This window comes from Vicugna pacos, unplaced genomic scaffold (assembly GCF_048564905.1).
Source record: "Vicugna pacos unplaced genomic scaffold, VicPac4 scaffold_21, whole genome shotgun sequence".
Lineage (NCBI taxonomy): Eukaryota > Metazoa > Chordata > Mammalia > Artiodactyla > Camelidae > Vicugna > Vicugna pacos.
In genome coordinates this window covers 9,027,635-9,040,763 of record NW_027328742.1, presented here as the reverse complement: position 1 = coordinate 9,040,763, position 13,129 = coordinate 9,027,635, and the positions used below count along the sequence as shown (strand labels likewise).

The 13,129-nt window shown below is 51.4% G+C and overlaps 1 protein-coding gene across 1 annotated transcript in view; it reads left to right on the top strand.

Moving 5' to 3' along the window:
- Positions 1–13,129, top strand: part of LOC140694342 (unconventional myosin-XVI-like) — a 126,484-nt gene that overhangs the window by 31,984 nt on the left and 81,371 nt on the right. The window contains exon 6 of the mRNA XM_072957620.1: positions 8,497–8,596. Within this exon, the coding sequence (XP_072813721.1) occupies positions 8,497–8,596 (100 nt within the window). The remainder of the gene's footprint in view (positions 1–8,496; positions 8,597–13,129) is intronic.

Sequence of the window (13,129 nt, the reverse complement as noted above, 5' to 3'; positions counted from 1 at the left end):
TTATGTTAAAATAATAACATAGTAACGCTGTTAAAATAATAGTAACAAAAGCAACACCTCCCCAGCATAATGAGAGAGACACAGAGACAGGGACAGAGAGACAGAGGAGGGAGTGTAACCCTGACGGGAAGACGGACTTTCAGGCAGTAGCCTGGAGCCTTGCTGCTCCCGCCTCCTGTCTTATTAATGTTCCTCACTTATACGTTATTCCGTATTCTGATGGCTGCCTTTGTCCTTTCAAGCTCAGAAACAAAAGGGGCAAGTGCCTGGTTTTTTCCCATCTCCCAAATTTCGTAGAAGCCCCATGAGACTTGCAGTTTCGCCACCTGGATTAGGACCCTAGCTCGCTGTAAACTGACTCTTTGAAGTCATCCTGCAACTCCCGTGCGGGTGGTTCTGGGGCTGCTGGGAGAGTTCAGGAATGGTGTGGAATGACCGGGCGTCATACCCTGACATTTACAGGCACCCGATACCTCTTCCTTGGGGTCCCCCTCCCCCCATATCTCCCCCCCTTGCCCTGCCTCCTCCTGCCCCATTGTGAACTCTGGAGAATTGCACATGGAAGTCAGGGAGGACCCTCACTGTGCTGGTCACCCAGCCCCCCGGCCCCGACAGCACCGTCAGGGGCATGCGGCTGCAAGGTGACGTCAGTGGGGCAGCTCTTCTGCCCTGTCCCCCGACTCTTCCCAAGGACCCTGTTCCTGGGGGCTCTTGAGCTGGGAAGCCCATGGGAAAGTGAAGCACCACAGTGTCTTTGAATGATCTGCTCTTTTTCTAAAGGTGACAGCAGCCTGTTTACCACAATTTGGAAAGCGAGGGGAACTCAGTCTTGCCTGGTGGGCTGAGCAGTGGGCCAGAGACTGTCATGGTGTTCATGTGAAGACTCTTCTCCCCTCGGCAGAGTCACACGCAGATCCCGATGAGACTGGGGAGCTGAATGTTAGTCCCAGTAGACGTGAAAATTAACTCGAGACCAAATTCCAGGTCTGAACACTCCAGGAGACCCGAAAGCCACTGCAAAACATAGCTAACATCCCCCTCCCATTCTTCCTGTAAATGTACAGGGGGAGGTCGTGGGGACTGGAGAGCAGAGGTGGTGAACCCCCTGGAAACGGCATCAGGCTGACGAGCTCCAAGCAGAGGGTCCAGCAGGTGCAAGGCAGGTGGGGAGGGTGGAAGCGGTTTGACTGGCTGGATGCGGAGGACCGGTGGGGAGCTGGTGGGAGATGGGGTGGGGCGATGGGCAGGTGCACATGGTAAAGCTCTATGTGGGATGGGAGCAGCTCAGGTTTTGTTCTGCAGTGTGAGCCTGGGGGAGGCCCCGCAGAGCCCACCCACCACCGGCAGACGGCGCGGGGGCTGGCAACTGGACAGACCCGCCAGCCTAGGTGGGATGTCCAAACCTTAGAGTTATGGAAGGAGAGAAAGAACGGGCATGCTTAGAGAACACAATAGATTTGGGGGTGAATAAGACGATTTTTTGACAATTTTATCTCTTTGCTTGAACATCCTTCCCTTTAAGAGGAAACAGAAGTGATCCTCTTTCACTGAGAAGCACTTCTGCAAATCCTCCGCCTGGTCTCATTTCCCCTCACGCCCTGCCCACCCCACAGTGAAATTGGTTCCCTTCCTCTCCAAGCCCACTTGTGCTCCTTTTCCTGCATCCCTCACTGTTTCTGTGATGTATGTCAGTCCCGTTGCTAGGCAGCTGTTATGCTCAGCCCACCACTCAGCGCTCTGAATGCTGGAAATTAGCCCCAGAGAGCTAGAAAATCACGCCTCGCACCTGCACTGCGTTTACTGTGAGCGCAGGAACATGAGGGCGCGGTGACAATCCGGGCAAGCTTGTAGAACCGTGAAACGCATCCCTGTTTATCCGCGGCCCGACAGCTGCTTGTGTGGCCTGTGTGTCGGAAAGAGAGACCACGCAGGACCCTACCAAGGCCGTGGGTCCAGAAGAAGCGGTGCCCTCATCCTGTGAGAGCTGAGCGTCCGCAGAAAAGGTCACCCGGAGGAAAACAGAAACACACAAAAACAAGCACGAACAGAGCGTAGGACCTGCGTGCGTCTGCAAGCCGGCCTATGGAGTCTGTGTGTTCTTCCTTGCCTCTGGAAAGCAAAGCATCCCAGAACTTGGCTTGACTCCACTTGGCCCTCAAGCCCTTGACCTCTCCTTTTACGTGTGTCCTGAAGCACCAGACCCAGTCCTCGCGCTTCTCCACCATCTGCTAATGTCTCGATGCCACAGGATTCCGGTTTCTTCTGGGCGTTGTCTGAGTCCCCAGTCACAACTCCAGCAGCCCCTTCCCCGTGTGACACACTTCAACCCCTCCACACTGCCTACCACACCTCCAGCCCTGCCTTCCCTGGCTGCTCGGAAATCGCACAGTCCCAGCCCCGCCTGCCCGCCCCCCTCACCGGCCATCTCCCTCCACCATCCTCCCTCCACTGAGAGCTCCCTGGCGCCCCACTGTCTTCCTCCTGTGGATGATCCAGGCCTTCCTCAAGGATAAGGAGGTTCTCGGTTCTCCTCCAACATTCTTTTGTTGTCCCAACTAAATAAGACATAATAAGACAAATGCCATGAGGTCTTGAAATAAGGAAACCACGTCTTTTCTAAGATATAATTTTGGCCAAGAAATGTCATGTTGTATGTTTGATCATACGCAGCGAAATCAAAATGCATTGGTGACCAGTGCATTTCTTAGCAGAGTATATTTTTTTTTGCAGCACTTAAAAAATTTTTTTATTGGAGTATAGTTAGTTTACAATGTCATGTCAATTCCTGGTTTACAGCGTAGTGATTCAGATTTATATATATATTCCTTTTCATGTTCTTTTTCATTATAAGTTACTGTAACACATTGAATACAGGTCCATGTGCTGTACAGTATAAACTTGTTGTTTACTATTTTCATATACAGTATTTAGTATCTGCAAATCTCGAACTCCCAATTTTAACAGAGTATCTTGCTCGTAATAGGTCCTCAAAGAATATTTGCTGAACAGAATTGAATTTTAAGGGGTTACGGGACTAAAACTTTCACAGCAGAATTTTCCTTGAGAATGGAGGAAATATTCAGCAAACAGAAGCAATTTCAGAGACACCTGAGTTTTTTAAGCATTCACTTGATACACACACCCTGCATCTTCCTAAGGCGATGACTACAATTTCGTGACAGTCAGTTGAGTCACTGCAGTGTTTACCCTGATGTCTACAGTCACTGCATAACCTCTTTTTTTTTCATGTCTAGGACCACAAAGTTCTTCTTAAAAGTAGATGGAAGAACTGCCTTAGACAAGAGAAATGCTGATTTCAGCTCTTCCCTTAGGTTCTGCGTTATATTTCTTAATTGTTAGCATTTCTCTGCTACCTCAGCGTCAATCTGTTCCTCTTAGAATACAGGGACCCCAGAATGAAAATGAGCAGTGGTGTGGTTCTGCCCCTTAGAATCTTGTAAAGTATGGTCATGTCCGTTATCATTTCACTGTCATCTTCTCGATCCTGTGAGTCCACAGGGAGTTGGCGTCCTTGAATCCTTGATGGGGAAGCAGAACTTGACGAGCAGGATATGTGTGCTGTGGTTTTCAGTAGCTGTGGCAGAGCCTGCTGTGGGAGCCCACGCTTACGCGTCAGCAGTTCAGGATGGAGGCTGGTGGTGGGGGAGGCTGGAAGCTGTCAGAGACACGTTCACAAGGCAAATGGAGCATCCAGCCCGGGTTTCAGTTTCAGCCCCAAGAGAACGCCGAGCGTTCAGCCCTGCGACAGCAACAGACCCAGCTTCCTGAGCGGTCAGCAAGTCCTGTCCGGTCGGGCAGGCGGACGCAACGCAGAAGCAGCTGCCCGCCGCCGGGCTGCTGGCCCAGGGAGGCAGGGAGCCACGTTCGGGGCTGTCGGCTGGCGCTGGGCCCACTCCTCTTTGAGGAGTTTCTCTGTGCCTCCTCCTCTTCGGTTCTCAGTGGCACTGATGCCTTCCGCTTGTTTATGTGGCATTGGTCCCGGGAAATCACTAAGCTCCCCAGTCTGCTCCAGCTCAGTGAGTGTCAGCTCATCCTCCTGCCTCCTGGGCCTAAGAACTTGGGGTCGTCCTCTCTTCCCCTCACATACACATCCTGGCGCCTGTTGGGTCTGCCTCCAGTCTGGACAGTGTTACAGCCAGTTCCTACCGCTCCCATGGCCTCCCTCCGGGGCTGTGGGCGGGGTCTCCAGATAGCCTCCCCGCCGCCTGCTTGTTCCCTGGGGCCCCTCGCAGCCTGGCAGCTCCGACGATTCTGTGAATGTCAAGTGATGTGACTTGTCTACTCAAACCCTCGCTCCCTCTCCAGGACTCTCAGAGTCACAGCCGAAGTCACTGGAGTCCCCTGCGGGACCCCTGTCCTCACCCCGTGTGGCTGCTTTGTGGATCCGACCCCTCCACCTTCCCTCTCACCTGCCTGCCGACTGCATTTGCCCCTCCCTGCCTCCAGCAGGCATGCGATGCCCCACCCCGGGCTTCTGCACCTGCTGTGCCCTGGGTTCTGAGCCCTGTTCCCCAGAGAGCGCCACCTCCCTTTCCTCCCCAGCTGACACCCGCCGGCCCCAAAACCTTGCCTGCTCTGTGTGTCTCCCTCTCTCTCCTCACATCTGACATCCCTCCTCATCTGCGTGTCTGTCTGTCTCCATCCTAGGCTCTAAGGACCTTAGTCTGTTTCATTCCTCCCGCATTCCCGGTGGATATTTTGTGCTCAGTCAGCATTAGTTGATGGATGGAATGAGCCCAATGAATGAGCCACAGGACCTTGATTCTGGACGTGGACCAGATCCCAGTCATGCCCCTCATCCAAACCAGGATGAGACAAGAGGGGGTCTGCTGGAGGAGTTAACACTGACTTCTTACCATCGGCTGGCTGATCTGGGACGCAGGGCAGGTGTCAGCCTGGTGTAGGGACCTCCAGTGGGCCCAGGTGGCCTCCTCTTGGACCATGGAGGCCAGGAGGGTGGAGGAATGAGACCTCCGTCTCCAATCCCACCCGTGCTCGGGACATACGTGCAGCGCCGGGCTCAGGCTGGTTACCACCGTGAGGTTTCAGTGCGGTCGTGTGTCAGTGCAGTGATAGACCAGTGACACCGCGGATAGATGCCACTCACATCCCCAAAGGCAGATGTTTTTAATTACACTGAGACAGAGTACCTTGCCCTGCCTGAGATGACGTTTTTGTCTTTTCAGTTGAAATGTCAGAATTATACCATTTTAGGTGTCAAAAGAACAATATAAAATGGGGGGGGAGCCCCAAGCATTCAGATTTTTATTCTGACTTGTTAATGCTGTACCGTATTCAGATACTTGAATTATGTCAGCTCAGTTCTCAGTGATAATTAGCCAAGTTCCAGAATGAGACGATTATAAAAGAATAAAGAGATCATTTGAGTGATTTCACTTCATTGTGTGACTCTGGGCAAATGGTAGAAACGCGCTGATTTTCCTGACTGCCTGAATGAGCCTGTGTCATTATGAGTTCTAGTTCGCTGCTGAGGAGGGGCCCAGTCACCCAGAGGTCAGGGCCCGAGTGTGTCCTCTCTGCCTGTCCCGTCTGCCGGGGGTGACCGTCGGGTTTGCCGGGTTGGTCTTTCACGCCGTCTCATCCTGTTTTCACTCTGGAGCCACGTGGGGCCGGGGGCTCCCTCCGTCCTGCCGAGACTGCCGCAGTGCTGCTGGAGACGTTGCCCTGGAGTCGGGTGGCCCCGGGTTCGAGTCCAGCTCAGCCACTGCAGCCGTCCATGTCAGGCTCCTAGGGCTGCCCTCACGAGGCACCCCAAACTGGGGGAGCTTCCAGCAAAGGAAACGGGCTCTCTCACAGTTCTAGAGGCCAGAAATCCAAAACCAGGGTGTCACCAGGGCCACACCCCTCTGAGGCTGGGTGGAACCCTGCCTGGCCTCTTCCCAGCTACAGGTGGTGGCCAGCAATCCATGCACCCGTGTCACTCCAATCTCTGCACCTGCATCTCTCCAGTCTCTGCCTCCCCATGTGTCTCTGTCTGTACGTGGCGTTTCCTCTTCTTATAAGGACACTTGTCCTGCTGGTTTGGGGCCCACCCTAATGACCTCATCTTAACTGCATTACATCTTCCAGGACTCTGTTTCCAAACAAGGTCACACTCACTTATGCTTTGGGGGAGAGACGCAGTTCCACGTCATCTCTGTGTGAACTTGGGCAGGTGACTTCACTTCTGTGACGACCAGCTCTCTCACTATCAGAAGAGATCCTCTGGACCCCCTGCATCCTCCAGGAATGATGCAACGTGACCTATGAAAATACCCTTGCCCTCATTCAGTGCTCAGAAGATGTCACCCCATCCTCCACTCCCCCAGCCCAGTCCTCGGCCTTTCATCATTTTATCACACTTTCCCCATACACAGGCAAGCTAGCAGGTGCAAAGATGGCCCCGTATCCTTGGGAACCTCACACACTCTGAGGACGGATAAGAATTAAACTTATGTTCGTAATGCAGCATCTGACTTGTGTCCTGTCCTGAGAAGCACACCGGGGCAGGACTGAGAGGGGAGAATTACCCACCAGGTGTCTTGCCTAGGGCCTTGTGGGAAATTTGCTGTGGAGTTGGAAGCTGAAGCTGGGTTTGGATCCCCAGTCCAGTTTCTTTCCAATTCAGACACATTGTGCAGTTATCAGTTACTGCCATTGAACCCCTCTGACGTTACAGTGCATCATCCCGGCTTGCCCAGTGATGCTCCGATGTGAAGCACCAGCATCTCCTTGGGGTGCTCACAACCTTTCAGGTGGTCCCTCCACTGCCCTTGGCACACCTTACTCCTAGTTCTCGTCCACACCCACACTCCATTATACCCTCTTCCTCTGCTCTGTTCCACCCCGGTGATACCCTTTCTCCTCTGCAGCAACCACAGTAGAACCAGTTAAAAAAGAAAACAAAACAAAACAAAAAATGCCAACTTACGTGCCTGCTGGGTAGAAAACCACATTCTTGCTTTTTATCAAAAAAAAAAAATCACTGAACACTTCCATCATCCGCAGATCGTTTCAGACCATTCCGTGTGATCAAAATGACGAACAAGGGTTTTCACAGCCTTGCCTCTGGCACGACAATTTCACGTTCTGCCTCCGGAGCTGACTATTTTACTCCTTCCTGCACCCTGACCTGATAACATGAGCAAAAATCTGTGTATGAGAAGGAAGGGAGGTTGCTGATGCTGGTGTATTTATTTTGTCCAACTCACGGCTGGTGAGATTCTGACAATTCTCAATCCAGGACAGATAACAGAGTGAGTTTTCGGTGGTGATGCTAAAAGGATTTTAGAGAAGGAATGAATGTCTACTGCTGAAAAAGTCAAATGAGTCTATTTTCTCCGTATTTATGGGACATGCCAGACCCACGGTTCCCGCTGCACTGCCCTGTGCTGGGCACCTCATTTCACCACTGCTCTTGTAGAAATGAAGGAGCGGTATGTCCGCGGGGGATGTGCCCGTCCTCCCAGCACCCGGTGGGCAGAGAGTGGAGGCAACACACCTCCTTCCTTAGTGGCCCTCGGGAAACAAAGGACTCGTTTTAGAAGATGCCAGGTTTGCTGCAACAATCTTAGATGAAAAGCTGAGACTTATCCAGAAAATAACAGAAAACTTCGGTGGTTTAATTTTTGGCACTGAGTTCCCAGGGCAGCCCAGAGTGAGGACCATAAACACACAGCGCAACCAGGACCAGCAACCCAGCACTTCCTCCTTTCTCCTGTCTCTCTCCTCCCCCTCCTCCCCCTCCCCCCTCCCCCTTCCTCTAACCAATGCAGTTTTGCTTACAGGTTGTGTTAGATGCGCTAAGTGCAAAGGGAAATTTCACAAAGATTTTTTTAATGGATCACATAATTTTGAAAGGCATTTTTTTAGAAACCCAGAAGAAACCTTTGCATAGCCATGAATTTCAGCCAGGGAGTGAAATGTAATTATTCAGAGGAACCTTCCCAAAACTAGAATGTCCTACTGAAAGATTTAAAATACTCAAAATCTACTCTGTAGGGGAGGAGCTACTCTGTCTCCCACCGACACACCCTTGTGGGCGTTTGGGGCACCCCTTTACTGCAGATTCTAACTACGTCTAGACTCACTCTCAAATGCTAATAAAGAAAGTGGGAACACCTTAAAAGGTGTGGTTCAAGAGTATTCTAAAAATTTAAATGAAAACTAATTGGTTTTCCTTCTCATCAGACTTTCTTTCGATAATTTGCATCACTCTGTGGTCACACTAAGCACACATGAAAGGACTGAAAAATACATTGGACTCCCTTTTGTAATCATTTTCCATGTGAAGCCTAAGGGCTGCCTCACAGCTGTCCAATGTGAAACGCACAATGAACGGAGTTTGAGGGGCTCACGGGGCACGGTCCAAAGGGGAGAGAACTGAAGAGACAGGGTAACAAAGGCATCCTGTTGAAGACAATCATTTTCTTGGCTGATCCAGTCACTGCTTTCCTGTCCCCGCGCTCTCTGCAGGTATAAGCCGGTGGCCGAGACCCTCCCAGGCGCCGAGATGCTGTCCCCCGAGGAGAGATGCCGGCTCGCCCTCCAGCGGTGCAAGTTACAAGGCTGGCAGGTTGGTGACCCCCGAGCTCCTCCCAGAGCAGTTTAGGGTTTTCTGTGTGTGGGCTGAGTCATCGCAGGGAACCAGCAGAGTCTCACCTGAAAAAAACAGTCGCTGTGATGTGTTGGGCAAGGCGAGATGCTCATGCACTCCTGGTAACACAGCAGTCCTTCTGATTCGCTGGTCTCAGCAGCAAACACAGGGACCCAGGGGCTCTGTTTAGGGCGGGGGCTCTAAAGCCCCTCCGTTTGCCCCCATCTTAGACCCCCACGATGACACTGAGGCTTTCTGGACTGTCTCAAAGGTAGCAGAAGTCAGAGGAGTCAAGGCAGGGGACCGAGCCTTGGTTCCTTGGCTCTTCCGGGAGTCCTCCGAGTTTTCTGTAAGACCCGGGCCTCCCAGGCGCCCCAGGTCCTGTTTGGGCTCCTTTGTCCTGTTTCTCTTTGCCCTGCTTCTCACCCACCGCGCACTGGAAGTGTCACTGCCCCTCCAACCTCAGTCAATGGCCAGAGCTCCCTAACTGTAAATGTCTGACTGCGATCCGTCACCCTTGTGGCTGGTGGGGTCGCCAGGCTTCCAGGAGGACGGAGTCACAGGAGACTGAATAGCGGGGGACGCCTCCCCGGAAACACGAGGGCTCAGTCAGTCCGGACTTGGTTTAATCCCTTAAGAACCTAGAATGCCGGCGTGACCAGTGTGAGGAAGGGGAATTTGAAACGTAAAAGAACCAAGAAGGAAATGTCAGCACAGCCTGGGAAACGGACGACCATCCACGACACGAGAGATCACTGGAAGCTTCGAGCTCTGGAGCATCTGAAAGCACACAGGTGGCGAAGAGCGTGGTGCTCATGGCTTTGGCAAAGCGTCACAATTACTAGAAAGCAGACATAAATCTCAGTTTTTTAAAACGTAATAATGAGACGGCATCTACAAGTGAAAAGGCTGGTAACTGACGAGGCCAAAAACAAGTGCCACACTTCAGACATGACGTCAGCAGGAGGCTCTGAATTACTGATGTGTCTGAAAGTGGTCCAGGGGAGGCAGAGCAGGGGGAGTATCCGGAGTGACACTGACGCCCGCATCCGTCTATGACGAGGAACTAAGAACCTACAATTTTAGCATCGATGAGTCATGGTTTAACTGTCTGCGCCGCCCAGTCTCTGCCTTTATTACCTTTTCCCTTGTTCTTTCCTTTTTTTTTTTAAACTAATAATGGAGCTGAACTTTAAATAGCGGTCTGAAGGAGGGCGCTCACAGTCTGTAACAGTCATGGTTGCACATCCGTGCCAAAGGACTGGATAAAAAAGGAGGAGGAAGGAGGAATCACTAGCAGAGGATGATGTCAGCACACTGCTCTGGAGTCGGTGGCATAGGATGTGGGGTTCTAGAACTCAGTCGTTCGACAAGCCGAAGGCAGCTGAAGTCATTTCAACTGAGTCACTGTCGGAACTTTTAAGTCAGTATTCGAAGAGTTGTGGTTCGTGAATATATATAACACTAAGATTTTCTCAGTGCATTTTCTTCTTTAGAAAATACTCACAGACAAGAAAGATTTATCAAACGCTGAGAAAGAAGCTTGAGTTGTCGAGGAAAAGTGAGGGGCTCTGGAACAATTCTTCCACTAAAAGAATGCCTGGCGGTAGCCACAGTGCCTGGCCGCCCGTCAGTCCCCCGACTCACCTGTGCAGGGTGCGGGGTCAGACGTGGGGGGGCTGGGAGGCAAAGCAGTGCACCTCACAGCCTCCATGCCGCCCGCGTGCCTGTGTGCGCGAGGTCCCTTGAAGTTGCAGCTGAGGACGGTGTTACACTGAAACACACATGGGGACTGAAAAAGTGCATCAAAATAAGAATTGGGGAAGAGCTCCCATTTCATTACACTAATTCATTTTCCCTCCCTTTTTCCCTCCCCAAAGGAGGCAAAAAATACGAGACAAAGTGAAAAAAAGAAAAGTCTTCATTTTGATGATAGTGTTTGCTTACACGATTGATACTGAGTAGTCAGGAAAACCTGCTTTCTCCAGCTTCTTTCTTCAGCTTCTTCAAGATGAAACCTTTCATGTCCTTTATGCTATAAGACAAATCATTGGCTTCATGGAAATACAGCTTATTCATATTTCATTTTTGTGCTAGTCAGACGGCAAATGAATTTTTAAAAAACCATTTATTTCTGACCCAGAAAAGCCAGACTCCTTTGTTTCAAAAGCAAAGCTACTCTGTGAAATGGGTTGAAAGTTGCAGAAAGAGTTGCCACCCCTCCTGTGGGAGGGTCCTCAGGACAAGGAGGAGATGGGAGCTATGTGAAGCAGGAGCAAGGTCCTGGTGGATGGTCCTCCAACGCGCAGCGTGGTTCTCAGACTGCCAAGAGGCACAATGCACGTTTCTGTGAAGCAGCCAGTGTTCATCCTTTGACTCTGAATGGTTCGCACAAGATGGATTTGAATTCTTTTCCATAGTTTTTAGGAGCCTTGCCAGAACCTACAGAGCTTGGAGTCACCTTTTGCTGTGTGAATCTGCATAGATTGTTAGCTCGAAATTCAGTTCCCTTTCCTAAAAATGGGGTCCGTTCACTGTGGCCCTGACGGGCCTTGGAGATCTCTGGAGGCTGCTTTCTCCCTCCTGGGCGCCGATCAGAGCCAGCACAGGGAGCCTCCGATCGTCAGCGCCAGGGTTCCAGCTCTATCTTCCTTGTTCTTTCACAGGTTATAGCAATTCTGTACGTGGAGGAGAACATTGGGGTTTCCTCCTGCTTCCGATGAGGCTGGGGACCTCCTCCCTCCAGTGCTGTGCACGTGTTTAACGGTCCACACGAGCTGTCTGTTTATGTGGTCATGGGTTTCAGTCAGTGCGTGAAGCTCTGCAATTTCCAATATCTCATAAATGATGATTCTTTTCATCCTTGGAATCTGTTACAACTATTCAGAGGGTTTTTTTTTTTTTGCTTTATTCAAGTTAAACCTAATGACAACTCCATGTGGAAAAAGCAAGGTGGACAGGTGAGCAGTAATGACCTCATTTCAGGTGTAAGAAAATAGAATCTTAGAGATCAGCCTATCATTGGAAATACGCCGTGTGGCTAACACTTCTCTTTGGCGGGAAGGCCACTGTGCTGAGACCGGACCTCGTCTCCTGCACTGTGTTCTCCCCAACACCTCGCCTCGACCTGCATTCTTTCGCATGGCTGTCCTCGGAAGTCCTTCCGCTCAGACTGCAGGGTTTGAAGGGCCGAGGTCACGCATCATGAGCTTTGATCAAAGGCACGGGCAGGCTCCCCCGTGAGCTGGAGCAGATTGCTTCCCGTCGCTACTGTCTTCTGTGTGTTTCTGATGCCCCTGTAGACCGAGGGGAAACCAGCTGGCCGCTTCCCGGCTGGCTGATTCTGGCTGGAATCTTTCCTACTCAGATGGTCAGCCCACCGACCCTTAAAGAGCCGGGGCTCTCAGAGGCTAGGTCCTGACTGCCTCTTGCAAAGAAAAGAAGGTGGAGGAAAGGGAGGAAAGGAAGGAGAGGAGGTGGGATCTAGGGAGGAGATGTTTGACTTTGTTCAGTGTTTACAGTCAGTTCTACTCTGAGAGCCGAGACTTAGGTGCTCCGGGCGTCCAGAGGGAACAGGAGGGGTGGCGATGGCTCACGGTGGAGATGTGCGTCTGGGGGATGCTGGCCCTGGGGTCCCGGCTTGGGTGAAGGCAGGTCAAGAACGGTCACCCTAGACCATTCGGCAGAGCCCCTCCTCGGCTGGCAGCCCCCCCCCCGCTGGCAGGCCCCCGGCTTTGCCACAGCCTCGCCCCCGCGCTGCCCTCTGCTTGCTCTCACTGCTGACATTGTGCCTCTGACAGAGTTGCCGCCTGTGTCTCCTCCAGCGGTGACAAGCTCATGGCAGGAGGCTGCGTCTGCCCAGTTTCCTGCTCTTTCCCCAGCAGGGGACAGAAGGATGTACAGCAGACGCTCAGTATATGTTTGCCAGGCCAGCAAATCAGTCTTTATCAATGAAAAACCACCAAGCTACTACATACTTTGTATGGATATGCAGACCTGTGTGAACTCTTTTTTATCTGGAGTAAGTCACAAACACCTAACAGTGCTGATACCTGGCGAATGGTGTTCAGATGAGAGTCAAATGGAATTTGAGTTTATATCTGTGTTTAGGAGGTAAATGCATGTGTGCCTTCCTTCTGTAATTAAAAATGACTTCTAAAATATGTAGTAGCCACTACATAAACACAGTTTAAGTGGGATATGGTATAGGGTCAAATTAATTATTTTAAACATTTATGAGGAAACTGTACATCACACTGCCTGAGCTTCCCTGAAGCATTTTGGTTTCCAAATAACAGTTCACCTGTGGTGCATTTCACACCACCGCCCTTACTTCTCAAAGGAATCTGCACACGACTCGAACCAGTAACCACACATTTCGGCAAACTCACTCGTGCCCTCGCTCCCTTTGCCACGTCTCCACTTTGCCGTGAGGTGGTTTCATTTCGAGGCAAAGTGAATAAAGCATGATGTAGTGATGGCTGGGAAGGCATCCTGCTCGGTGGTGACTTG